At 43.1% G+C, this 27,235-nt stretch overlaps 1 protein-coding gene across 1 annotated transcript; it reads left to right on the top strand.

The window, feature by feature from the left end:
* Positions 1 to 1,184: 1,184 nt before the first annotated feature.
* LOC108030670 (homeobox protein caupolican) lies at positions 1,185 to 13,152 on the top strand. The gene is made up of 5 exons (XM_017103696.3): positions 1,185 to 2,381; positions 8,554 to 9,036; positions 9,304 to 9,422; positions 10,309 to 10,631; positions 11,879 to 13,152. Exons 1-5 carry the CDS (start codon positions 2,331 to 2,333, stop codon positions 12,883 to 12,885), a joined length of 1,983 nt encoding a protein of 660 aa, XP_016959185.1. The 5' UTR covers positions 1,185 to 2,330; the 3' UTR covers positions 12,886 to 13,152.
* The last annotated feature ends 14,083 nt before the right edge of the window (positions 13,153 to 27,235 follow it).

The raw sequence follows: 27,235 nt of genomic DNA, 5'->3' as shown, positions 1-27,235 counted from the left end.
GTTTTTTCCCATTTCGGTCTCTGGTTACGATTAGCTAGTGCCAATTAGCTCCGATTTTCCGTGAAGGGGCCCCGAGACGTTCTAAAATTGGTATTTAAGGAGGCTTCTATTCGAATGTTGGATGAAAAATGTGTGATTTATAGAAATAGTTCAAAGCATTTTGCCAAGCACCATACATTTAATTAACGATTTATTTTATTTTATTGATCGTAAAAATCATTTTTTATTTATTATTTGCACTGGCAGGCTATTTCTATTTCTTTTTGGATCATAAATCTTTACGTTGATTTAAAATGATTTTATTATTTTGTGATTGATATTCGCTAACAGATGTTCACGGATAGCACTCCTATGCAAAGGTTTTTTTGTTGCTACTTAAATAATAACTTAACCGTAAATATTTATTTCTTTAGCTTAATATTTCACAAACATATTAACAAATATAAATATCGCCGTTGAATTTCATTGCAGGTTCGTTATTTTACAATATTTAAATATTGTTCCTGCAAATATCCATGTTTGTTCCTTTTTTATAAAACCTAAAAATAAGTAAAACAATCTAGGATATGTAGAAAACATTTTTTGTTTTTGAGTCATAATTGGGTTGCCTAACAATTCACTAACACAACTGTATTAGAATCTTTGAACTTTTGTATGTATATAAAGATTCGTCTAATTATATTAATATTCCTTGCACTAAAGGTAGTACAATAACGCCCCCCTCACCACTTTTCCCATTTAACAAACTCCAGATGATCCGAATCTTTGGTACCTCCGCAGTTGTTTTCCCAATTATTTTCATATTGTATTTTTTATCGAAATCGGAAAATTCCTAGCCAACTCTGGCTGCATTATCCAATTGGGAAGCCTTTCGATCGTGGTCCGCCATGAAATCGCTTCCAACGGGAAAGAGAGGGGAAGGCAGAAAGAGAGCGCCGACTCACTTTCCAGTGCCCGGGGGTGGGCGTTCTCCGGCAGAGCCACAACAGCCCCAGAGAGACTCCCGTCTCACTCGCAGCCGTGCGACCCGTGGCGGGCGCAAGCGAGACGGCTGCTGCGCCCGTCTGGCGCTGGCCAACCGGAAGCCAGCTGCAGCCGTCCCGCTCGCTCGCCTGCCGCGCTCCCTGTCACTCGCAACCGCGCCGCTCGCCGAGCGGCCGAAAAACAGTCTGTTTCGAAACGCGAATAGGTGCGCATCTTCGCATCTTGGCATCTCCGCCGCGTCGCCCAAAGCAAGAACTCGAAAGGCCGAGACCAAACGAGTTGCAGTCGCTGGATAGGTCGCAGCCACAGTCACCGGATCGAGTCGCAGTCGCCGCCGTCACCGTTGAGATCCCGCTGACAGGTTGCGGAACCCGTTTTCTGGAGCGTCGCCAGCGGATCGGATCGGCAGATGCAACCGCCGTAAAACAAAGTGCGTGCAATAGTTGAAAAAAAAATAAAAAAGGAAGAAATCACGGTTCCGAAAGACCCATAACCAACCTCAACTGTTTAAAAAAAATTCTAAAATCACTACAAAATGAACTTTAAAAGCAAACTGTCTGTAAATATCAAGAAAAACTCGCGGTAATTGAAACACAGACTCTAATAATAGACACTATATGGTATAGTCAGTGTACTTAAGAAATATTGCATTTCTTCAAATCAAGCATAAGCCTAAAACCCCAAACGAGAAACATCCCGAATCAGTTGGCAAACCTGCTAACCAAACAGTTAAGACCCGCTGTCATTCTCCGACTAAAGACTGAAGAGCCGCGTACATTTGTAAATCTGTTTGCGGCAAACACTTGAAGCCAATTTGGTTGGCTGGCTCTGTGTGTTTTTTCACATTTTGAAACCGGCCGCCAAAGAGTCAGAGTCAATAAAAATGAAGTAAAAGCGGATGAAAAAGAGCCAAGTCACACAAAACAAACAAAACATTTTCCGGCTCCGGCGACATTAACAGAACTGCTCGACATCGACAATTTGTTTTATCAATTTTCAACAAGGCCAGAGCAACAACAATAGCGCAACACCCGACAAGCCAGCAAACAACAAAAGCGCCCAGAGTGCTTAGCCGTCGAGCACGCACGCCAGCCACCCACCGCCCACCGCCCACTGGCCCAACCACCCACGCGAACCTCCCTTTGCCACCCACCACCCACCACCCTCACCCAACCCCTTCTCGAGGGCCGCGCCAGCATCCGCATCCGTGCTCGCATCCACATCCGCATCCTCGATAGCCAAAAGAGAGCAAGGAAAATAGCAACAACCACGGACGCCCCACAGTGAAGCCAGGCACAGTGAACCCGCTCGTCGCCGCGCTTTAAGCCAGCTCAGCCAGCGAGACAATGGCTGCATATGCGCAGTTTGGATACGCTGGCTACCCGACGGCAAATCAGGTGGGTCTTTCATCAGGGCAGCCCTTGGGCCGCCTTATAAGCCTAACTCTATGTCCCTAAGTGCCTTTAAGGAGCTCGGTTGAGATTAGCTCTGAAATTAGATAGCCATTTGCAGGGGTATTTCCCTAAAATGTGATTAAAATGTCAGATATTGGGGTCTTTAAAGTTGGGGTAAATTAAACTAAGCATAAATATATTAAACATGATATACTTTTCTAAAATCTGTGTAATATTTTTACTTTTCGAATTCCATATACCAATAATATAATATATAAATATTATTTTTAAACTCTCCATTTATAAATTTCAAAGAATTTCAAGAGATATTTTTAATATAAAGGCTTTATATTTTATTCCTGCATAAATCGAATTCAAGGGAACTGTTGGGAACAATGGCCGAACCGCTTTTAATATCGTAAATTTTAATTAAATTATATTTTATAAATACCTCGTTCCAAAAGTGCTAACCAGAATATTAAAAACATTCTGCTAAATTTGGTGCAAGCAGAAAACCCGTTAAATGAGTTTGACTTCTATTTAAAGATAATGGTACTATATGGCTACTGCTTGCGGAATTCTCTTCGTTATTTTTTGATTTACGACTCTGTCGTTTCAATATGCAGCCATAACTTAATCATTTAAATATCCTTCAGAGCAGAATTTATTCAATTGGCTTGCGTTTAAGTAAAATTTGGCACTCCCAGAGGCAGGAAGGAGATTTTTCACAAAACCAGAAATTCAGTGAGTCAGCCGAGTAATTCGGCCACCGATTTTGGCATGGCGAGGGAAACTTTAATAACGGTCGGTGGAACTGACTTTAAATTTACATTTTCGCCGGGGCGGGGCGACGCATGAATATTCAGCACTTTGGCACCGGTTGGGGCTCCTGGATCCGCACATATCCATAATATAATGGCCGCCCCGCCGCCAAGAAATGTTTCACAATTTAGGACAGCCGTCACCGCCATCGCCGGAGCCATAGCCAGCGCCTTGGATGCATCGCCGACTCTCGGGGAGAGGCGCTGCACCGTCCGAGGTCTGGGCATAATTACCCGGCATTCCGGGCTCAGTAATTCAAATTAGCTGGCTGGAGGGCCGGAGGGCCGCGGGCCACGGGGCGAAACACTTGCAACTGCAAAGCCCTTTCGATGGCTGTGTAATGCCTTGTTCGACGACTACTCTGTGGTCTAATGCGTCAATGCCGGACTCATGCGTTTATCCGGGCCCGTGTCCTGCCGCCAGTATATGTGGCTCCTATGTATACTCGTACATAGCAGACCGTGCTGCTGGCATAAATTTATGCTAATGAAGCCGCCGGAGCGGAGGACCATTTATTATAATATGCAAACTTGGTAAATTACAATAATTAAAATAATGAACGCTCAGATTATCGACTGTAATTATGGCTGCAGCCTGCAGATGTGCAAAGCCGCCCTGCTGCCTCCTGCGATCGATTAAAGGCCGCCAGGATTTTGTCATCGTTTTGCCTCATTTGCATTTGGTTTTTGCCCCGAAACTGGGGCCATTTAGCCGGCCACTAAGCCCAATTAAAGACTGGTCCCGAGATCCTATCGACTGGGTGCCAAATTTATAAACCTTGCAGTTTACGCAGTGCACACTCCCCGCCCCGCCGGCGCATTCATTAATTTAATTTAATTTTAATTTCAACGCCAAGACGGCATTCCAAAAATGAGGCAAAAACGGCGACGCATGCAATATATGAATTTAATCAGCGGCTGACAGTTGGCAGTAGCAGCGAGTCGCACATCGAATTCTTAACTTCCCATGCGAGCTGTTCACGCATTTCATGGCGAAATAACTAAAATTCTAAGGCCGCAAAAAGCGGCGCGACGACGTCGAGAGTCCTGGCCCTATAAGCTATACCATCCCATCCCATCCCCAACTCCTCCGGGACGCGAAAGGAGGGGCAGGACGGGCGCAGATGATGCGAGAAAAAACTAATATTTCGCAGTGTGCATTCCATAATTGATTTATGAATTTTTAATGCAAACATTGAGACCGCGGTGGGGAAAGAGTTGTCCTGCTCCGCCGCGACTCTGCGCCCGGACTTAATTCAATAAGCGCGGAGCGGTGCGGACCGCAGCACAAAAAACAAAGCACTCATTCGCATTAGCAAAAACGCACTTCGGAGCTGTCCTTTCGGTATTCACATGTGCACTGAAAGAAAGGACGCATTTTTGATTACTTTAAATATTCCGTGGGTCATAGCTTCCTATATAAATAATACAGACCAAGTCTTTGTGATTAAAATTCTTCTGCAAAGCTATTCATATATTTGTTTTTTTTTTTTGGTGTAGCAGAATTTAGGGCAGGACTATAATATATCCTAAAAGGCTGGATAAGGCCTAGGGTTAGCTTACCATGAGAACAAGAAAACTGGCCTTAGTTTACTATTATTTTACTATATTATAATATTACAATAACTCGCTGAAATTTAAGTTAATAAATGTGTCACCCCGAATCGAGTTTAAGCACTAAAAAAATGAGGAAATCAAAGAAGTGTGTGAACATTTGTTCCTCTTACATGTGGAACATTTTTAAAACGCATACTTCCCTTCGTATTTTTCCGTGTGCCCTCAAGAGGGGGCATCTGTATGAATATGGCGTACTCGTTGGCAGCGCAATCCTGCGGATGAATGTGAGAATATGCCAAATCCAAGAGGCGGTCGCCGGAGAAGTCGACAGCGATGCGATTGCGAATGTGAATGCGAACATGTGTTTGTTTGTAGGGACTCGTTCGCCCGGCAGCTTCCTTTGCGGCTGGGAGCCTGGGATCCTCATATTTTCGCTTATTGTTCGGCCTGGCGTCAAGCCCCCGACCAGCCCGAGAAACCCCCGCCCCAGCCGATGGCTTTTGTTTGGCAGTCGTCGTTAGGAGTGCAAAAACAAAGTCCATAAACGCATCCCCAGCGGTAGCAGCAGCCACGGCGAAACGGCAGCAGCACCCAATAACCACAACAATGCCGATCTCCTTTGTCTCGGCTCGCAGAGGTACCATCCTACACCGCATCGGACCACTCCACACCATGCCAGGCCGTATCATACCTCGCACGGTACTCGTGCGTTCGAGAAATGAGCATGGGCAGTTGGTGGGCGGACTCGTGAGCTTTAACATAAATCATAAAATTAATAACCGTAAAGTGACGGCCCCAGTTCTCCGCTCCCAACATCTTGGCCCCAGCGGGTGCGGGTGGCCATCTGCATCCGTATCTGCGAGTACGTATCTGCATCTGCATCTGCATCTGGATGTGGATATGGCCAGGTGGATGGGGGCACTTCAAAGGCCGAGATAGAGATTTACACGATGTCCATGCCGGTTCAACCGAATTACGGTCGATGCATACTCGCTTCTTGTTATTTCACCATGCCTAGGCTTTTGTTTTGCTTTTCGGCTCGTTGAGACTTTCGCCTGTCCAGCTGTTTTGCAGACCTCGTGTTTGCTCTGCGGTTTAAGATGCAAGGTTGAATTGCCACTTTGAACTTTGGTCATGGCGCATAAAAATCGGACTCGAATTCCCCGTTTGAGCTGCCCGCCCTTCGGATGGTTTCAGACTCGCAATTAGAGAGGAACATGTTCTGGCATCATTGCTGTGGATGTGTGGATAAAAATTGGCTATTGCTCCCAGACATTGCTTTGGAAAAGTAATTTGATTCCATCGCAAAATAGGAAAGGTCTAAGGTTGCAGCAGCCTGAAAGGTTTATTAATTCCTTGGTTTGCCTGTTTTACGAACAAGATTTCATTCATGTATTACCCCTAATTTATTTATTAAAGATAAACATACATCAAAAATCGTTTATAGCCGACATAAAAGGATTACCCCATTAAGAGGTAATATCTTTTAAGTTCAACCTCTGCTCTTGATTTCCTTTATTGTTTATAAAATCAAATACAACTAAGAGGAGGTAATATAATTGTACTTTATGGTAAAACCAAAATGTTAATGATCAAGTGAGAAATAAGGGCATTATTTAGCAAGTTATTTATGACTTTTATCTCACTTAAGCAACTATAGAATCCAACTCTGTGGCCACAGCTGCCTGTCAAGCCACAAAATAATTGAGATAGAAGGAAGATAGCGCCAAGTGTGAATATAAAATATTCTTTGTGGCGACTCCAGGAAATATTCTTTATTAAACTTGCCGCAATTTGACACCGCCCGAAAAAGTCATAAAAGAGCGCACAACTTTAAGACGGCATTTAGGAGCTGCCAACAAGCTTCAGCGATTCCGCAGAATAGAAACCCAAGCCCAGTCCCTGTCCCAGTCCCGGTCCCAGTACCAATCCCCAATCCGAGCCCGAGCTCTCCAGAGTGTGGCTTATCCTATCTGCAGTCACCTTGCGATAAACCCAGCGACTGGGCGCTCTTCGCTGCACTTCCTGCGATTTTTCAGCAGAGTGGGTGAGTGGGAACCATTAAAAATAAACTGACTTGCGTGCCGATAATAAGCGCTGTTCCGAGTCCGAGCCCGAGCTCAGACTCGTACCCGACTTGACCAGCCATCCGCTGGAGTCCAGGTCCCAGCCCGCTGTCGTCGTCGTCGCCGATATGTGTTTTTTATGGGCGGCCACAAAAACTGAAATTGATGTTCGAATCGCATAAAAAATAAAGAATAATACGAAACGAGCGCGCCCAGCGTTTTGTACATTAGCGGAGACAGTCGTCCACTCGACGGTCCACGTCCACTGGCCATTCGCTGGCTCCATTCATTCAGAATTCATTAGATTTCATTCATGGAACACCTTCATTATGCAACAATTTCCCGGTGGTTTTTGGCGTCGGCGCGAAATTGCCCCTCGATTAGATAGCCGGCAGGAGGTGTTGGCGAATCAGCTCGTTTAGCCTTGAATTACCATTATTATTTAAATCACATGGGGAGTGACTGCGAGGTAGCCGCGATAGGCGGAGAAATGGTGGAGAACGGTAGCTAATCGAGTGAGGAGGAGATGGTTATTAGCACCGCGTGTCACAAGATGCAAGCCCGGCTCTGAGGCGCGGGAAGTGCGGCTGACAGCCAGTCGTCATGTAGGGCGACCTTCTACTTACACTTCTCTGGATTTGGGATAGGGATTTGGATAGGGATTTTCGGGCTGCGTTCGATCGCAACCGACGGCTCAGATGTCTCCGATTCGCTGCGGCTATCGCTCCAGAGCATACGGGCTATGGACGGGTACACCGGGAGCGGGGAGTGAGGAGAGGAGCCTACCTGCGTCCCTCGTCACTTGATTGCCCTTTTGGCCGGCCGTGCCCATTCCCGGTCGATCGATCGGTCCACTGATACTCCAAAGACGACCCGAGAACAGAACCCTCTTCAAAGGTCCTCGATCCCCGGTGCTCGGGGCTCGGTGCCCGATGCTCGATGTGCGATGTGCAGGCCGCTCGGCTCGGACGAAGCGGTATCTGAAATCTGACTGTGATAAATTGAAAATTAATGAAGTGAAAATAGATGGAACGGATCGCAAAATGCGCCAGGCCAATAAAATATTTTGACATTTGGAGTTATCATCTTAATCTGCTTTGTTGATTTCGACCCGGTCGGCAGGGACATGCCTTTGCGCTTACCTCGGCCCTCTCCCTCGGCCCTCTCCTCCCCTCCCCTACTCTTCGCTCATTCGGGTCCTGCCAACTCCACCTGTTCGTGCACTGCGAGAAGCGGGGCTAAATATATAAAATATAAATAAGTAATGCAAACAATAATAATAATTAATAGATTGTTTAATTATCATTTTTACTTAACCGGTGTCTAAAAGTATGCAACAATAGAATAAAAAAAATAGTTTAACGAAATTATTCAATGAAAACGGCTATTCCGAATTTATGCATACTTTTAGACACATTTAAACATTTAACATTTAAAAGTAGATTATATTTGTTTTTTGGATGATCAGTTTTTTAATTATGAATTTTTAAAAGATCAAAAACAATTTAATTCTTTGAGTTTTTAATAAATTAAACAATCTGGTATATGTCTGCCGCTACATGTACAACATACAAATAAAGAACAATATATAATTTATATAATAAATGCCCTTTTAATTTTGAGCCTGACTTCGTTCGCTCAGTGTGAGATTCCCTCTCCGCAGACATTTTTGGGTTGAAGGTTTTTTTCGGCATTGCTAAAATGTGATCTTTTCCCCTGGCATCTTTGCAGCTGACTACCGCCAATACCGACAGCCAGAGCGGCCATGGCGGAGGATCGCCGCTGTCCGGCACGAACGAGGCTTCCCTGAGTCCCTCGGGCGGTTCAACGGCCACAGGGATGACCGCCGGTCCGCTGAGTCCAGGTGCAGTTTCCCAGTCATCGCACCACGCGGGCCACAAGGGCCTCTCCACATCGCCGGCGGAAGATGTGGTGGGTGGAGCCGATGGCCCAGGAGGCCTTTCATCCGCCGCCCAGGACCTGCCCGCCCGCGGGTCCTGCTGCGAGAACGGACGACCCATCATCACGGACCCGGTGTCCGGCCAGACGGTGTGCTCCTGCCAGTACGATCCCGCGCGCCTGGCCATAGGTGGCTACTCCCGAATGGCGCTGCCCTCCGCCGGAGTGGGCGTCTACGGCGGACCGTATCCCTCCAACGAGCAGAACCCCTACCCCAGCATCGGAGTGGACAACTCGGCCTTCTACGCACCGCTGGTAAGGATCGGGGGAGACTGGCTTAGGGGCCGGCTAATTGGCTTTGTGCAGTCGGCGGAAGTCCGCGCAAATGCGAGGCGACAGGCCGGGCAGATATCGCCATGTTGGCCGTCAGCTCGTTAGGCCCGGTAACTTGTAACGTCGGCGATTACCGACTACCTGGGGCTGATGAATGCGCTGGCTATCAGATGGTCCAGCTTACACGGGCTCACTGCCTCCGCCTGCCACGAGACTTGACTAATCTGGAGTTTCTCCACCCAATTGCAGAGCAATCCCTACGGCATCAAGGACACCAGTCCCAGCACCGAGATGAGCGCCTGGACATCGGCGAGTCTGCAGTCCACCACCGGGTACTACTCCTACGACCCCACGCTGGCGGCCTACGGGTGAGCATTTCAAGATTAAGACGTTTGGCTTAGGAGCAGTCTGTGGGGCTGGGGGAGTTCTACAGTGGCACTGCTCTAGTCGTAGATTTTATCGGAATTTGAGTGGTTTTATTTAAAAGGAGTCGGAAGGCACATACGACCCTTGATTAAATTGATGGACACATTCTACATAAATCATATTCCATTATTATAAAGAAGGTGTTAAGAAGCTCAACATAGTTACTTACTAACTGTAAAGGATTAGAGATACGTTTTTTCGAGTTTTAGTCGGAATATTAGTCTGTAATAAGGTTGGCTACGAATTTATTGGTTAAGAGGTTTAAAATTTGTAACTGTTGAGATATCCAGTTTTTATAATCAAAAAACCAATCATATCTCTTAATAAGGCAGCAGTTTATTGAGCGTTCGTATCAAATGCAGTTGTTGAAGTTACACAAACCGCGACTAGTTCAAGAAGTTCCACTGTGCATATATACAAATGGGAATCTTAAGTGGGCTTAAAATGTTGCCATGGGACAGAAACTTTCTCGGCTTGTCGTCTGCCGGGTTTCTTTTTATTTATCGCTTAAAAGGGTATGTCTGGCTTAGAGTTCGAGCCCCGGGGCGCGGTTCTGGCTGAAATAGAATACCACTTCTGGCATTCGCTGTTGACCTAAACGAGAGGAAGTTGCAAATGCATTCCGGTGGGGGAGCATCCTTATCAGCCACCAATGGCTGATTATTGTCTTTAAGGTGCGTGTGAGAGCTTTATTTACCTAAAGCTGATAGCAGGCCGGAAGGGGAAAATCAGAAATCAGTGCTGGCCTATGCAAACTCATTAGTGGCCACGATAGGAGACACCGCAAAGGGCCTTATTGATTCGGGGTATTTGATTTTCCACCTGCAGATACGGACCCAACTATGATCTCGCCGCCAGAAGGAAGAACGCCACGCGGGAGTCCACGGCCACGCTGAAGGCCTGGCTGAGTGAGCACAAGAAGAATCCGTACCCGACGAAGGGCGAGAAGATCATGCTGGCCATCATCACCAAGATGACCCTCACCCAGGTGTCCACCTGGTTCGCCAACGCCCGGCGCAGGCTGAAAAAGGAGAACAAGATGACCTGGGAGCCCAAGAATAAGACCGAGGACGATGACGACGGCATGATGTCGGACGACGAGAAGGAGAAGGACTCTGGAGACGGCGGAAAACTCTCCACCGAAGCCTTTGGTGAGTCCACTGTTTGTGCCCTTCCTGTCCCTGACCTCAATTAGTACCCCTCGAGGATCTCTCTTTGTAATTCCTTGAGCCCCGGAATATTGCTTTCCAAACGCCTTGCCCCATTGATTCCTGCGCCCCTCGGCTGGCTGACCCGCCTCCTCAGCAGATTTGTGGCACTGGGCTTTTAAGTACAATTTATGTGGCGAAGCGAATGTTATGCAACATTCGTCTGCCCGCCGTCCGAAGTCAGTCCGTCCGTCCGCCCGTCCGTCGTCCGTTTATTTGTCTGACTGCTTAGGCGACATCCTCCCCGGAAGTTGACAGCACATTGTTGGCAAAGTGGCCTTGCGCCCGCACTCCGATTCACAAGTGCACTGGGAGAAAGTATCTGTAAAGCTAAGCACGTTTTCAGGATAAATATTTAGATTTTCAGTTTTTTTGTTAAAAAATACAGTATGGTTTTATTGTGTTTGGATTAAAAAAAACTTTTTCAAGATTTGTTTTTTAAAGAATTTTAATACGATTTTTAAAGTTTTAAATATTCTTTCTACGCCATATAAAGCAAGTAAAAAAGCAAATATTCTTTAATTAAAAAAAAGTTATTATAATTAAACTAAAGTTTGCTAAAAACTTCTTAATTATTAGAGTGGTATACGCATATCTTAAAAACTAAATGAAGGAATAGAACAAACTTTCAAAAATACAGACAAATAATTTGTAATAATAAATTAACATTTTTAAAAAAAACCAAAAATGCTTGTCAGAATAACTTGTTTAGCACTGACCAAGTCTTGCAATGACTTAAGATCAATGAATTTCTTCTAACACAATGTGCTTAGAAAATGGATTTCCAAGCTTAGGATCATTTGACTGAGTATTTTCCAAAGACATGTCCCCACTTTCTCCGTGTATTCCGACTCCAAAGTGGCCTTGTTCGAGTTGGCGACACATAGAAATGGTGCTGTGAGGAGGGAGAGGGCAGGGCAGGGGAACTTGGGCGGTAGTCGGCGGAAACTCGAGTATTTTGCTGCTGAAAGCTTTCTCCGCTGGCTGCGAGGGTTGCACGCATCAACGCCCACCAACAATTTCAAGGGTTTTTGCCACTGCCAGCTGCCAGCTGCCAAGTTCCAAGTTCCACCTCCTGGAAGTGCCAAGTTTTGCAGTCCTCTAAGAACTTGTCTGCTTCCTGCCTGCGACTCGAAATTAATTAAATTTATTTTGTGTCTCCACATGGTCTCCTCCCATCCAATCTGCAGATCCCGGCAATCAACTCATCAAATCCGAGCTGGGCAAGGCGGAGAAGGAGGCGGACAGTGACCAGAAGCTGGATCTCGACCGGGAGCCGCACAATCTGGTGGCGATGCGGGGCCTGGCGCCCTACGCCTCGCCCCCCGGCGCCCATCCCATGCACGCGGCCTACAGCTCGTATGCGCAATCCCACAACACGCATACGCACCCGCATCCCCAGCTGCAGCACCACCAGCAGGGCCAGCAGCTGCAGCACCACCAGCAGATGGACCAGCCCTACTACGGCTACGGCCAGGAGGAGTCCGTTTCCGCGGGGGACTTTGCGGCCCAAAAAAACCCGCTGAGCAGGGACTGTGGCATCCCAGTTCCGGCGAGCAAGCCCAAGATCTGGAGCGTGGCCGACACAGCCGCCTGCAAGACACCTCCGCCCTCCGCGGCGTACCTCGGCCAGAACTTCTACCCGCCGTCCGCGGCGGCGGAGCAGCTGCACCACCACCAGCCGCAGCAGCAGCAGCACCCCAATCCACATCCCCATCCGCACCACTCGATGGAGCTCGGTTCGCCGCTGAGTATGATGAGCAGCTACGCCGGCGGATCGCCCTATTCGCGGATACCTACGGCGTACACCGAGGCCATGGGCATGCACCTGCCCAGCAGCAGTTCCTCCTCCGGCAAGGTGCCGCCCCCCTCCAGCACCACGCACGCCCACCACCCCAGCCTCAATCACATCCACCCGGCGCCGCAGCGGGTGGGGTTTCCCGAGATCCAGCCCGATACGCCGCCCCAAACGCCGCCCACTATGAAGCTCAACAGCAGCGGGAGCAGCCACAGTTCCTCGATGCATTCCGCTCCGGTGACCGTGGCTTCCATGGTCAACATTTTGTACAGTAACGAGAGTGGCTACGGGCACAGCCAGGGCCATGGACACGGAAGCGGGCTGGGACACGGACTGGGGTCCGCTTGCCACATGGGTGGCAGCACCGCCTACCTGGCCGAGGGGCGTTCCGGGTCGTAACTCGAGCTTGGGCCAGCCACCAGGTACCAGAAGCAGGAGCAGATTCAGATTCAGAAGCAGTAGCAGAACCAGACCAGTACCAGTTACCGTTACCAGATACCAAATAGAAACTACTTACACATTTCGACGGCGGGACAAGTGCAAGTTTAGGATTACGGTTGCGAGACGAGTGCGACTACGATTACGATTAGCAGATAGCGATAACTACACTAATTATTTTGCAATAAATGTAGCCTAAGTACGGCAATAAAACTTTATTTCCTACCATATCATAAATTATTTCGCTTTATAACTTTAATTAGCATATTTACACTCGGCCGCTGAAAGTTCGCGAGACGCACACGTCGCGGTGGAGCGGAGGAGAGGTGGGCTGGCTGTGGGGTTCCAGTACCAGACCTCAGCCCCGGACCGCCGAACCGCCCACTTCTGGGTGCTCGGGAGAGACGGAGCCGTGTGTTTGTCGTGCTGCTGGCCGGGGTTGAGTCACCGGCTCCGGGTTTAATGACTCGAAATAAACGCACACCACACGAACTCATTCATCTTTCGAGCCGAGACGAGTCGGGTCGAGTGGAGGGAGTGGAGCCCCGGTGGCGTACCAATAATAATGCCAGCCCGCACTATAAATCAAGCGAACTTTTGTCTTAACATTTCCTACCTTAAGTGCTTAATCCACACAACTTAATAATTTTAAATAGCTACCGCACTAGACCTTAAGGAAACTTCACGTTGTATTAGTGCTAATATCCTGGGCTGGGGGCACGGAACATTAGCTTCCCCCAAAGCCCAAATCCTAGTCTTAAGAGTAGTTAAGATTTTGCCCAGCCCCTCGACTTTATGCATTAGACTTATACTCGGCCAAATAATTAATCCGTGCAAACATAAATAGTTACTTAACCCTAATCGTGTAACTAGTTACCTTATTCGTTTGATAAATTTGTAGAGGAATTTAAGTATCTGTGATATATGCATATAAAACCACACATACGTACTATACGAGCATTAGCTGCGGTAATTTAGTTAATTCACAAATGCACTCACGTTCAGCAACTGGTTCAAGACACTTCTAATGGCATACATTTTGTAATTGTAAATAGTATTTACGTAAATTTGCAAATTTAATGATAATAAAGTTGAATAAAATAATTCATTTTCTGCTGCTTTTTGATTGAGTACCGGAAGAAGTTGAGTTGGAGATTTATGAGTTGGTTGTTGGAGATTGAATTGTTTACTGATAAGGTGTACGCATTTGCTAATGGCTTCTACATTAGTCAGCATTTATATTTGTTAGAGATAAGAAAATGCATTTAGGATATTGTTTTGGGAAGGGAGGTTGACTTGTGTAGTGTACTTTCTATTAAAACATCTAATATTAGTAAAAACTTGATCTTTAGAGGTCATTTTTCGGAGGAAAACTATCTTTTGATCCTAAAATTACATTTAATGTGTTAGAAATTTATTTTAAAATACTTAATAATTATCAGGCTAACTGTTGATACATAAACTGTATTCTTCCAACAACTTTTAACTTACACTGTAAGCCCTAACTTTTGTTTAAAAATACATTATAAAATTAAAGGAACATTTAAATATACTCTTATTAATCTTACGTGATGTAGAATACATTCATTCTCTCGGCGTATTCATTATGTTCCCTTTGTATATAATAAACATTCAAATCCCTTTTAGATTATAAATGTTTTTAAAAACGCTCGCGTATTAATAAGAGTGAGCGCACCGACCCAAACAACAAGGGAGCGGTCGCATTTTTCGAAGAAATATGTAGATATAGATATTCAGTCAATCACGGCCTCATGTGTGTGTCGTGTGTCACATCTATAAATGAAAATAATAAATCGTCGGTGTCGCATTATAATTATCGACCTACCCATAACAGCTCAGCAATGGAATTCCACGGACTCGGACAATACCAAGCTCTGTAATTCGGATTGACAGTTGATCGCCTTATAATGATCGCAATGTATCGAACAAAAAATTGGGCCAGCAGCTACCTGTGCGTAACCAACTGGGAGGCACAACTTCATCTTATCAGATCGATATACTTCACTAGAAACATGTTTCTAATTAGAGGGACTCGCCAAACGCCTTATATAAGGGCGGAGCGGTCTAACAATAGTATACATTTTCTGAATAAGACATAAAAGGATTAGCAATATTATAGTTTTGGAAACTTTTAAAAAATGAGAGAATGATTTGATGTGATATAAATGACATGTGATTATTTAGCTTGTTCTTTTACTCTTTATGTGTTTATTAAATTTTAATTAATTAGTTAATATTGATAGTATTCTTATATAACTTGTTTAATTTATTTATTTTTAGAAAAAACAAGTTGCAATCTTTTTTATACATTTAGCTTTAAACAATTATCAATGCTATCTCTTAAAATTGGTACAATACAAAACAGAATTTTAAAATTAATCCCTTTTCCTTTAATAAGATTTCAATACCACAAACCCAGAGCGAACTTCAATGACTGCAACTTGAATGCAATTCAATTAAGCCTTCAGTGGGCCGAGAGCACAATTAGATAAATTTTGGAATTTTCAAATTAGCCGCCTGAATCATGGCAGCATCTGCACTCAATTGCACTTTTTCGCAAATGCATTGGATGCAACTGCCGACTGCCAACTGCCGCCAGCAAAAGGCCAGTGTCCAGAGTACAGGGTCCAGATCATAATGAGTCCAGTTGGCTTTTGTCGGAGGCTGGCTTTGGCCATTTTATCCGCCGAGTGGAAAATGACAACATTAATTTAGCGCTTTGTTCTGTGCGAATCGGGCTGGGCCACATTTTAAATTAACCCAAAACATGTTTAGGGGTTTTCCGCACAATTGCCTCTTCGGTGCAATGTGGCAAAAAGGCTTTCGCTCCGGCTCTATAAAGGATTGCAGCATCTGATGCCCATTTCGCTGGCGGGGTGGTTGTAATTGAAAAGTCAGGAACAATGAAATGGCTTTAGCACATGCAAAGCAGGCAGTGCATGTAATCAGACATGCATTTTTTTAATAGTGCAACGCTTGTGGAAAATAAATTTTATTGTATTGGAAAAAATAATTCATTTTAAAAGGCTGTTTTGACTACAGAATGCTAAAAATTAGGATATATAAGCCCAAAAATGTAACATTGTTCTAAGCTTGGAAAGCTTTGAAGACCATAATAAAAAAGGATAACCCTTTAAAAAGTTAATAAAAATATAAAAATATGAATGTGTTGTGGTCGTGGTTTTACATCTGGAAATGTTATTTAAATAGAAAAAATTATCAATATATTCTAAATTATATTTATATATATTATATTTAGAATATATATATTATATTTAGAATACTAAAGTAGAAAAATTGATTTTATTAAAGTCTATACTTTACAGTTTCATTTCTACATTAAACCGTATACAATTTGGATTTGTGGTAATAGTATTGAACCAATTTCATAAAAATGTGTATTATAACGCTTGCGGTTTCAGTTTCCAACTTAAGCTTTGGAAAATATAAGTCGACTCAAAAACATAAATGAAATGTATCGATACTTTATTTTCTTTGAATATTTTTTCGGACTGCTTTTAACCAGGCATTACAAATATTATATACAAATAATAATACACAATTGTTCCAAAAAGGTTTCCTGAAAATAACAAGCAATAGGGTTAACAAACTTCATTGGCTTGATTTTTCCGGATAATTGGCTCTCGCGCTGCCAATATCACAATTAATTTAAAATCGAAACAATAAAATACCGCCTGCACTCGGGCTGTTGATATATTATAACGGCGCGTGTTCGGGCCTTTTTGTTAAACAAAGAAACTTGTCGCGTTTCCATTTGACAAGACCACATTTGTGTTGTGGGCGTGTGCAGCGAATCCGGGGCTGCAACATGAACAGGTCTATTGGGGCTTGAGGACGCACACGTAGAACATTATTCGGCTACAAAATGGCCAAAACAACAAACCGCTATAATTTACCATATTTTATGGCTGCGCCGTGGCAATAAAATCGCCAACAAGGCCAATAACTCATTCTAGAGCGCTGGCGCTGCAGGGCGGCGGTAGTTGGTAGTTGCAAGTTGCCCCCGCCGCCGGTTACACGGGACGCCTCTGCCCGACCCCACCCTCTGCCCCCGAAAGCTTCCGCGGTTGCACAACCCACGACTGCAACACACACTCTGCCCTCCACTTGCATGCGGTTGGCCTTTAAACGGCCCAATGCGCCCGCTGATGGAACTGCCATTCGGATATACGGCCATATAGCCCGGCTTTGGGCAGCAGCTCTAATTTGTAGCTCCACTGCGACTCCCACCCCGGCGCCGCTCTTTTCGAATTTATCTATGCCGAAACGTGCATTGATGGCCTGCATGTTTATTGCTCGCCTGTCGTCGTTTTGCGTTTGCAGTTCCCCTTCCCCTCCCCCTTCCCGGTCCAAAAAGCACAAGTAAAAAGCTCAAAATTGGCCAGCAAACTGGACAATTGGCAATGAGCCCGCCGCCGTGGGGCACTACATTTAATTAATATATATTCCAATTGGGCTGCAGCATCGCCCGACTGCTTCTATTTGGCTCGTGTAAAAATAAAATGAAAATGTTTTGTGGCTTTCGCCCAAAGGACGCGTGGCATCATTTTTCCACTTTTCAATAAACGCACACGGGCAAAAAATTCAGAAGGTATTCATTATCTTTTCATTCTTTAATGGTTATTGTTCTTGTGATCCAGAAAAGAGCAGGCACTAAAAAATAAATACCTAATGGTATTTCTATAATTTAATAGAGTTTCCATACAACAAGTTCTCTTTTAAAATTGAGAATTAAGAGATTTAATTCAAATCCATCTTTCAGTTTTAAGTTATCAAAGTTTAGGAAATTTATAGACTTGTCTAGGTGTCGTAATTTAAAATTAAAAATTAAAAAAAAAAAATTATGCATTAAAATAAATTATAAATTATACCTGAAACGTATAAAGTGTTTAATCCACGCGATTAAAATTTTATTTTTAAGATTGGTCTATTGTTTGCTTAAAAATTGTTATGAAAGGTATTTTTATCTAAAAGGTTGGTAAAAATAATATCTTATGAGTGATTTAAATATTTTTTGCAAATTAATTAATTGATAAGTTTCAAAAAAACACAAGTTTTAAAAAATAAATAACATATGTAAATGAACTAAATCGATGTTCTGAAAAGATGTAAATTATGTAACTTAAATTTACCTAAAAATTGAAATGGTACTTGTGCATGTGAAAAGAAACTTTTCAAAAAAGGGAATGTATTTTAGTCCTAGCATTAGGGAATCTTCTTTTTAAATTATTTATTTACACCCATTGAAGCATTTTTTATATTAATCGGATATAAATTAATACATTTAGAAATAGCTACCTGATGGCTGGCTTTTTCCCTGTGCATCGAAAATGTTGAATGGCGAAATAAAATGCCCGCTGATCGAACGCGATGGTCGGCTCCCTGGGCCGCAGATGCAGATACAGATGCCTATGCAGATGCTGCCACTGCGGTTGTTGTTATTTTGCCGATGACCGCAGAAAGTCTAGACCAAAAAGTGTGTTCTGCGATGTCCTGCGAGCAAGGACTGCGGGACGGGCAGGACAGCTCAGGATGGGACAGCACTGGGACCGTGGATTGTGGACCGTGCGTGCCGCATCTTTAATTCTCGCATTTGGCGACCGATATTCGAGTAATGAAGGATCCATTGGCCACGATGTACGAGTCCGAATACGAATAATTTAAATATTTAATTAACACATTCCGGCGGCCCAGCGACGCCATCCTCGCGCGTGTGTGTGCAATTAATGCAGGAATAGGCGCAATTAAGTTTGTCGCCGCTCGCTGCGAGCAGAGATTGTGCAAGCTTATCTCGTGATTCCGATCGAGCTTCGAGCCGGGGACTTCTGGACTTCGGGATGGGCATGGATACCCGTTCCCGGCATCGCCATACGCAACTTGCTTTTAAAATGCTGCGATCCTGGGCCTGCGGGAGCGGAGAGCCGGCGGCAGCCCAAAGATTTATCTGCATCCGGTGTCCAGTTACCGGTGCCCATTCCCAATCCCATTCCCGTTCTGAGGCCCATTCCACGGACACTCCACTCCACTCGGTTTGAATGATGCGCATCTCGGGCATTTTGGAAGTAAATTTGTGTGCAAATGGGCTTTTTATTTGGCTCATGTTTCTTCCAGCGATGGCTGTCTCCAGAAGAGTACGAATACGCGCGGCCTTTATGTGCTGGCACGTATCTGGCGGATACCTGCGCCACAGATCGCATTTAAACTCGGACGCTGACATGAGCAGTTGCGGAAATTCGCCATCGTTGAGATCGTGGAGCAGCCACCCGATGATAGGCGAGTCATAGGTGTTCGCTTGTACCATGTCCATAAATATGCCGATAGCACTTCCATCCGAGCAGATGCTGCTCGCTTCTTCGGGGATACAATTTATTTGCCTCATTGTGGAAGAGCGCCTCATAAAATGCTAAACACTGCCGGTTGCGAGGAGGTTCTCATAAGCAAACTTAGCCTAACTGCCTTTAGTGTTTAGTGCCAGCTTAAATAATTATTCTAATCGGAATGCACTTTGTTAGATCAGTAGCTAATTGCCATACTATATAAATGTAGCCACCGTCTTAAAACTGATATGTGTGATGGGCAGCCTTATAAAATGGACTCTAAAATAAATAAATCATTTTATAGCTACTGCGCTTGCCGCTGTTAGCATTTGCATTTTTTATGAGCGAGTGGGCTGTATAGGTGTTATTTTCCTATTTCATGATAACTATGTTTTTATGGTTAAGCCCCATTATAAATATGTAATTATTGTTTTTTAAAAAAGATGACTACATTTACATTAATAACTCCAGTTCCTAGCCGAAATGCACCACCAAGTTGATGATAGTTCCTGGTAGAGTTAAAAGAGTTCAAAGATATTTAAGAGGGATACATTTTTAAAAAATTTTGGTGTTGATATTTCCCCTTTTTAATCATATCTTGAATTCCGCTTAGCCTATTAAGGTGATATACATTTGGGCTTACAATTAAAACGCCGCCTTGTTTGTGTTTCAATGTTTAAAATCTTAAAAGCTTCTCATTTAAAATCTTTTTGACTTATTTTTCCTGACCTAGGGGTCCCGTTCCTCTACCAGGAACTACAATCATCCTTAATCTGCCCGCTTCAGCTAAATATTTAAGGTTCTCGCGTTAAAAATATATTTTTGTGAATCGTGTCAAATGATATTATTTTAAAAAGAGTATTCATTTGGTCGAATTATCAAGCGTAATTCGTCACAAAAGTCGATATCAGAAATTTTCTATGTTGATGGTGCGTGATCTCCACGAACCATTACCTCGTTAAGAGGTGTTTTTGTTGACTAAAAGAAGTTTTTGTTATACCCTCGCATAATACTAAATTTAGTCAAAAGTTTGCAACGCAGTGAAGGAGACGTTTCTGAACCCATTAAATAAATATATATGAACAGAAAGGGGTTGCAAACCAAAATTTTACCAAAATACGAGTATATCATATGTTGAGTAATCTCAAAGGCTGTAACATTTTAAATTTAAGAATAATTCGTTTTTAGAAAATAACTTTTTATCCTTACTCCAAATCTATTATTTTCAGACAATTTCACTATAAAAAGGGTAATTAGCAAATTGAATTATCTTTTAAGAGATATATAGCACGTCTTTGTAGCTTAAGTTGATAAGAAAACTGGCCTGGTCAAAACAGGATGCAATGAAACCCCAAACAAAAGGACAAATATTTTTATTTTGGGAAGAAGAAAATCTTGTTTTTGAAATTACTTTTATTGGACGCATGTTCTCATTAAGAATAAAACTTTTAACTTTCACCGTTTTTTCTCTCAAACATATTGAAATTTCTAAAGTCCTGGTATGCAATTATTAGTTTTTGCGATTCCTTTCAACTGGTGTATCACTCGTTACGATCAGAGCATCATAGCAGAGTTTCAATATATATAGGGGTTTTCTTCGCACTACGTGTACCGTCCACAAAGATTGTCATTGTGACTCTCATGTGTTGCAGCTCAGTTTTATTTAAATGAAATAAAAAGTTTAATTAATAAATGTGAAAATCACACTCAAAATCTTTTACCCCATTTCAAGATATGAGCGGAAGGAAAACAGATGCTGTGATAGGAAATAGTAATAGTATTTTTTTGAGCCATATGAAAATTATTCGGTAACATTTCCCAATCTATCGCAGCACTTTTAATTAAAGCTTTAATTATCTGAAATTCCCATGCGAAGCAATGGCCTCTACAGCTTGTTTGTTCCTGTAATGCCAACCTGGTCCAACTCGATGCAATATTTTGGCATTACTCGGATCACCTGAAAGGATTTCGGTGGCGTTACCCCCACAAACTGCCGAGACTAAACTAGTGCCGATAGAGGTAACAAAAAGCAAAAAAGCACGGCACGCAGGAAGGACAGCTGAAAGGCCGAAAGTTGGGACGGGAAAAGTCATTTGCTTGCTCGTCCGACAAGATGTTTGTTCGTTCGGCAAAATAAAGTACACACTGTCTGGTCGGCCGCGTGGCCAGGGGCCCAAAAAAAGGGGGCTTAGGGTGCTGTGGGGGCTGCTGAGCTCCCAGGGACATTTGGGATAACATGCGAACACGGCATATTTGCTGGGCTACAAAACGCCAAACGCTGTCTTCCAACCACTCAGCCACTAGGTAATGAATGGATGCGCATGCATGACATGGATGCAATTTTCGACAAAGAGAGGCTAGGCCCCTTTCTGTGCTGGGCTCCCCTGATTATCTCGTGTTCTGCGCAGCCATATCCCAGGCCCGAAAAGTCCCACCCCGCCTGGCTAATATATGTAGGGGTTTTCGTACACGGATAAAACCAAATGAAATTCAGAATTTTATACTTAATACTAAAAATTAATACGGTTAATGACATTTAGGATATAAAAGTATAAATTAGGATTTTCCTATAAAATAGGTGAACACTACAAATAGAATCGAAAATTACTCGCATTTTGCCGATTCTTGAGAAGAGAAGAGCGCCCACCTCTGACATACTTTTTTGCGCTATAGAAATGTGTCCTTTACTTATTCCGAAACACTGCCAACACCACTGAACTACTTATATAATGCATTTTATTAGATATAGTCAATTTAAATTACATACATGGAGCCATCTTCGATAGTACAATCGATTGTTTTATTGGAACTTCAATTAGGCCAGTAAGATTTTTAATATTGTGGATATAGTTGTTATTTATTTAATTTGTGTTAAATACCAAACTATATTTTTAAAGAAATTTTTTTCTATAATTTTGTATGTTAGTTTTCAATATGAAACAAAATACGCACAGAAAACTATACGTTAAAACTCGACATTTTGCTTGCAATTATAGGATCTAAATATTTTAAAAAGTAAATAAAGCATAACAAAATGTGTAAAGCATTTTTCGTTTTAAAACGATTCATCCCTGTTTTTGAACCTAAAGCTTTTCAATTTGGCTCAGATTAATTATATGAAGAATATATTGTTTTAAATACTTATAAAATAGAAATAAATTTATTACCAAATATGAAGCTTAACTAGTTTTAGGAATCAGTCCAAATTCCGTTTTAAGCACATTGAATCAGAAGAGGAACTTAAGCTTTTAAAATAATAAACCAATTTTCTCCGGTGCATGAAAATCCACGGATAGCTGTTTCGTTTTCGGATCGCTTGTGGCGAATTTGAAGTCCTTGAAAGGGAAGTGCTCTGCCTTTGATCAGAAGCGAGTTAATTGGCTATTTGGCAGACTGCATGGTATTTCCAAATTGGATCAAAGGTATGATGGAGAGGCAGCACACAGGTACACAAGCCACCCACCCACCACCGCCCACTGGCCGTGCGAACACCGCCCGTTTTTCCGGCCATGTGTACTAATTAAAAACCTGGCAATTCGTAACCTAAAAATACCAAGGCTGCCCGAGCATTTTGGCCATATTTCGCGGCTGCCGAGAGGGCGGAGCGTTTTCCACGTTCCAGTTGCAACCACCGCCCACCTCCCACCGCCTTCCGCCCGCCGCCCACCTGGAAAGAGCGGCACCGCCCGCAAATACGCCACCCGTCTCTGTCGCACCGCAGGAGAAAACCCGTTTCCCACTGCACATGCGCGGCTTTCGAACCCCCGCTCTCGGTGCGCGCTCTCTTTCGCTCACGCTCTCTGCAACGAGTGCTTTTCGCCAAAAGCGAACATGCAACACAACTAGTATGCGCTCGAACTCGGTAATGCGCGCATCATGGGCGAGAGTGGGCGCGCAAGGCCGCGCCGCAGTGGGTGGCGCTGGGCGGCGGGCGCCGGAGGGGGAGGTGTGCCCGAATCTCGTGAATAACCCAAAATGTGTGTGCCCCTGATTGGGCCGAGGTGGGAGCTCCGCCAGATCAGCGATTCCGCACGGCGTAAACAAACACCGGAGTGCCAAAGTTTGCTGTCACGTGCTTGTCAACAACGTCTTGCGTTTTATAACGCCCTGACCCCGGACACGATGAAGCTTTACAAGTGACCCGGCCGCGTGGACTTTGCACCGGCCCACGGCAGCCTGCTTCCACCTGTGCCAAAGTCCCCACAGCGCTTTCATGTAAGTATTGTTTACTACGATTGCGTGATGTTGTGTTTAAGAAAGCGGGCCCGAGGAAATTAGGCCCACAAAGTGGTGGCTGACTCGGCATTATACGGTTTTATTGTCACAATAAATGTTCCAAAAATACACAAATAATAAATGTGTAAGCGAGGCTAAAGGCACCAATCAGTTGTCGGGCCCTTTAAAATTTACTTTAACTTACTATGTCTTGTATTAGTTGAAAAAGTGCTCTGAATTCAAAATTCACAACTGTATAAAAGCTATAAAAAATAAGCTCTGCTGACCTGTGAACTTTATTAACGATAGTGGGATATAATAATCCTTCACTAGTCCTAACTAGACAAAATTAACTATCAATTTTAGGTAAACTCAGATAAAACGGAAAATAATATGTTTGAAGTGCTGACATTGCTATAATTACTTTTATCGATTTATTGTCGAGTCATTAGGAAATATAAAACAATCAGCTTCGCATTGAAGTAATTATTTCAAAAAACCTTTTAATTATTAAGCTATATTTATTTTTTTTAGGGATTAAATCGAAATATTTACGTGAATATTTTAAAAATTTATTGAAAATAACTTTTATCTATTTATATACAATGTTCTATATAACTTATTATTATAATGAATATTTTAAAAAGTCTTTAAATCATAAACTTACACACATTTTATTTGAAAACCTTTATTTCTGCAGGAAGAAACTGTATACATTTCTTTAAATAATTGCCAAGGAAAACTATGGTTTAATGGTCTACCTTAGAATGTACCTTGACTTTAATATATCCCGAAACGGTCAGGCTGCATATCAGGGTCTGGACCATCGGACTGTGGCATATGTTCCATTAAGTTTTCCTGGCCAGCGAGGAAATGCCGTGCGATGCGTTTAAAAAATGCCTGGCGCAGCGCCTAAGAGTTTTCTCCAGCGCTTGTTACTTATATTTTTATTCGTATGATGAAAAGCCACGCAACTATGTTCGTCGCGTGTCTGGGGCCATAAACAGAAATTGTTTCGCAAAACGCCTCCGTCGCTTTGCGGGCACCATCGACATTGCAAAATAAACCTGCCCAGCGAGAGAAGCAAAAAATTATCAGGGGCAAAATAATCGTATTCATAAATATGCTTTTCCATTTTCGCCACACAACCCCGTTCCCCCTGGAAAATATGCTAGCACACATATTTAAACAGCACACCCTTAGCCTAGGCAGCTATTCATCAGCGCATCATGTTTAAGCGTTCGTGGCGTCGATGATACAAACCGATAAGAGACCAATTTCGCAATTGCGGCGCTGGAATTTTTAATTAGTTCAAGAAGGCCGCAGCCGGCTCTTGGCCAGGTAGCACACTCACTCACTCACTCTGGTTATGGCCAAAAGGTAGGGAACCAGTCGGGAACGGAGTAATATCCTCTGGCCGCACACGAAACGCAAGCGAAATTTGCATACTGCCGCTGTGCTACTTTCAAGGTCCGAATGCGGCCATAAAATATATTAAACTAAAGTATGTGTTAAGTGCACATGTCACAGGTCGAATTCCCGAGTGTTATGATTTGTCAGTTTGATAGTCGTGTGGATACATAAAGTCGGATACATAGGGGATGGTTATTAATCAGGAGATATTATGATTAATCTCTAATTTAAATTATCATTTCAAATGCTTGGTCTAACTTTCGTGCTTTTAATTTGGGGCTTGCTTTTGATTACAATAATCATAATTTAATAGCAACATAATTAATTTCAACTTTCCAAAAATAATTGCAAAATGCTTATAAACTATGCTGCCAATTATGTCTCAATTTCTATTATTTTTGACTCATTAATGTTAATTGGAATAAATAAATCGGAGGGTCTTTGCATTACTTTCGTCTCAAACATTATAATTAAAGTCAAAAAGCCGGCATGCAACAACTTCATTTAAATCGCGCTCCTTCCTGCCTAAGCCCGACCACTTAAAGCCAAGTTAATTAACAGTTTTGTTTGGTCTTTGTGTCCAAAAGTATTTTGTTTCCGATCGCGAATAAGTACGAATTGTTCGTGCCCATACGCTCGTAGCTAACCGACTGGCTAGACTCCGTGTGCGGCTAGGAAGAGCCGGCGGTTGCAGCGCGGCGTAAGTATGGAATAATTAAAAACAATTCAATTCGCAATTTGCACCATAATAAAATGAATTACATATTCATTTATGCAGAATATAACCGCTAAACTGCAACTGCAACACCGCAGATCGGCGACGGCCAGTTCGCCAGAGTCTGCCACATGCAACCGGGCTGCACTTGGGCGCAGTGGAGCAAGAAGTTGGGCCCTCGCGAAGGGTCGTTGCCTGCTTTCGGCTGTGGGAATCGCAGCGCCCTCCAAACTCGATTGATTGTTTCCAAAGTGGAAATACGTATCGAGGCCTACGAAACACCCATATTTTCAAACACCCGCTTGACACGCTCGCGGTTTTGGGTCAGTTTCCACATTTCGGGGCGAAAATAAGGCTGCGAGTTGAATATTCATAGCTCCGTCTAGGAACGAGTCTACTTTGTTGGCATGCAACTGCTTCTCGCGTTCGACTAAAGTAGAATTTGTTTCATTTGATGGTAGACTGAGTGCGCGGCGGCCTCTCGAATGCGATATGAATACTTTTCAGCGAAATGAATTTTTATTTTAATGAGCAGCGCCACTGCACGCACATTTCTCCGGGAAGCCTTGTTAAGTGTGTAAATTATTGCGAAAGATTGCAAATTTTTCTAAACAAACACAACTTATTAATGCTTTCAACCCATTCTCACCGTAAAAAGTGGAATTTGTTTTGAATGAGGCGATGCAAAATCACTGGGCATGGTTATTGTTGGCTGTAATTATTTCTTTGATTAATGTGTTCCATTCCTGAGGAACGCCTTCGCTGGTTTTTCTTTTAATGCGATAACATGACAAACTACCTAGCTTTAGAGTTGCTGAAGAGCACAGGCTCGGATTATAACTTATTTATCCTAAAATAAAAAAGGTGTTTTAATAGCCATCACTTAAAAAGGCGGAAAATGATGTGCCCCTTTATTTCCATTCTTATCCAAAAGTCTAGAGTGTAGGACAATTGTTTAGTTTCCTGCAGAGACTCTTGCTGAAACCGTCCAGCTATGAAAAGACCAACTTTCGGTGGGGGAACAGGTTTAGTTTATGGCTTTTAGGGGTCGCTTTTAGCGGGAGCCACCGCCACAGTGTTTAGCGTTCGTGCTGGCGATTAAGCTGTTCATTCGCCTGGCACGCTTTGTGGCAACCCCTCGGCTGTTATTAAAAAATACCAGCCTCCAACTGCAGGAAGCAAATGAAATGTTTTCACAAAATTCTTATATAATGTCTTTATCGTCATCCCCAGCTCCTCGTAGGGGTGATAATTTACGTGACATTGAACTTCATAAGTTGGAAGAATGTTTCAATTTAAAGAGCGGATGGAAATTGAAATGTAAGCAAGTAGAACAAAAGTTCTCTCTAAGCTTGGCTTTTTTATAATTCTTATATAATAAAGTTATACTTGTTTTAAATGTTTTATTATCTTTAAAGTTTACAAAGTAGTTTTGGATTTTAATCTTATTGATTGATTGGTACTACTCAGTCATTTTAATTTAAAAATAAAAACATTCAAAAAATATGTAATCAACTTATATACAATAAATATGCATTCATATCATATTAAAATATTTTTATAAATATTGTGTTGTAATGGCTCGTTGGATAAAACAAAACTGAAAGAG

The sequence above is a fragment of the Drosophila biarmipes genome, chromosome 3L, assembly GCF_025231255.1.
Source record: "Drosophila biarmipes strain raj3 chromosome 3L, RU_DBia_V1.1, whole genome shotgun sequence".
NCBI lineage: Eukaryota > Metazoa > Arthropoda > Insecta > Diptera > Drosophilidae > Drosophila > Drosophila biarmipes.
This window is presented reverse-complemented; position numbering and strand designations above follow the sequence as displayed.

Excerpts from the sequence above, each read along its gene's own strand:
- LOC108030670 (XM_017103696.3), top strand. The coding sequence starts at position 2,331 with ATGGCTGCATATGCGCAGTTTGGATACGCTGGCTACCCGACGGCAAAT. Across the intron at positions 9,037-9,303 it reads CGGCCTTCTACGCACCGCTG|AGCAATCCCTACGGCATCAA; the intron begins GTAAGGATCGGG and ends ACCCAATTGCAG. Across the intron at positions 10,632-11,878 it reads ACTCTCCACCGAAGCCTTTG|ATCCCGGCAATCAACTCATC; the intron begins GTGAGTCCACTG and ends TCCAATCTGCAG.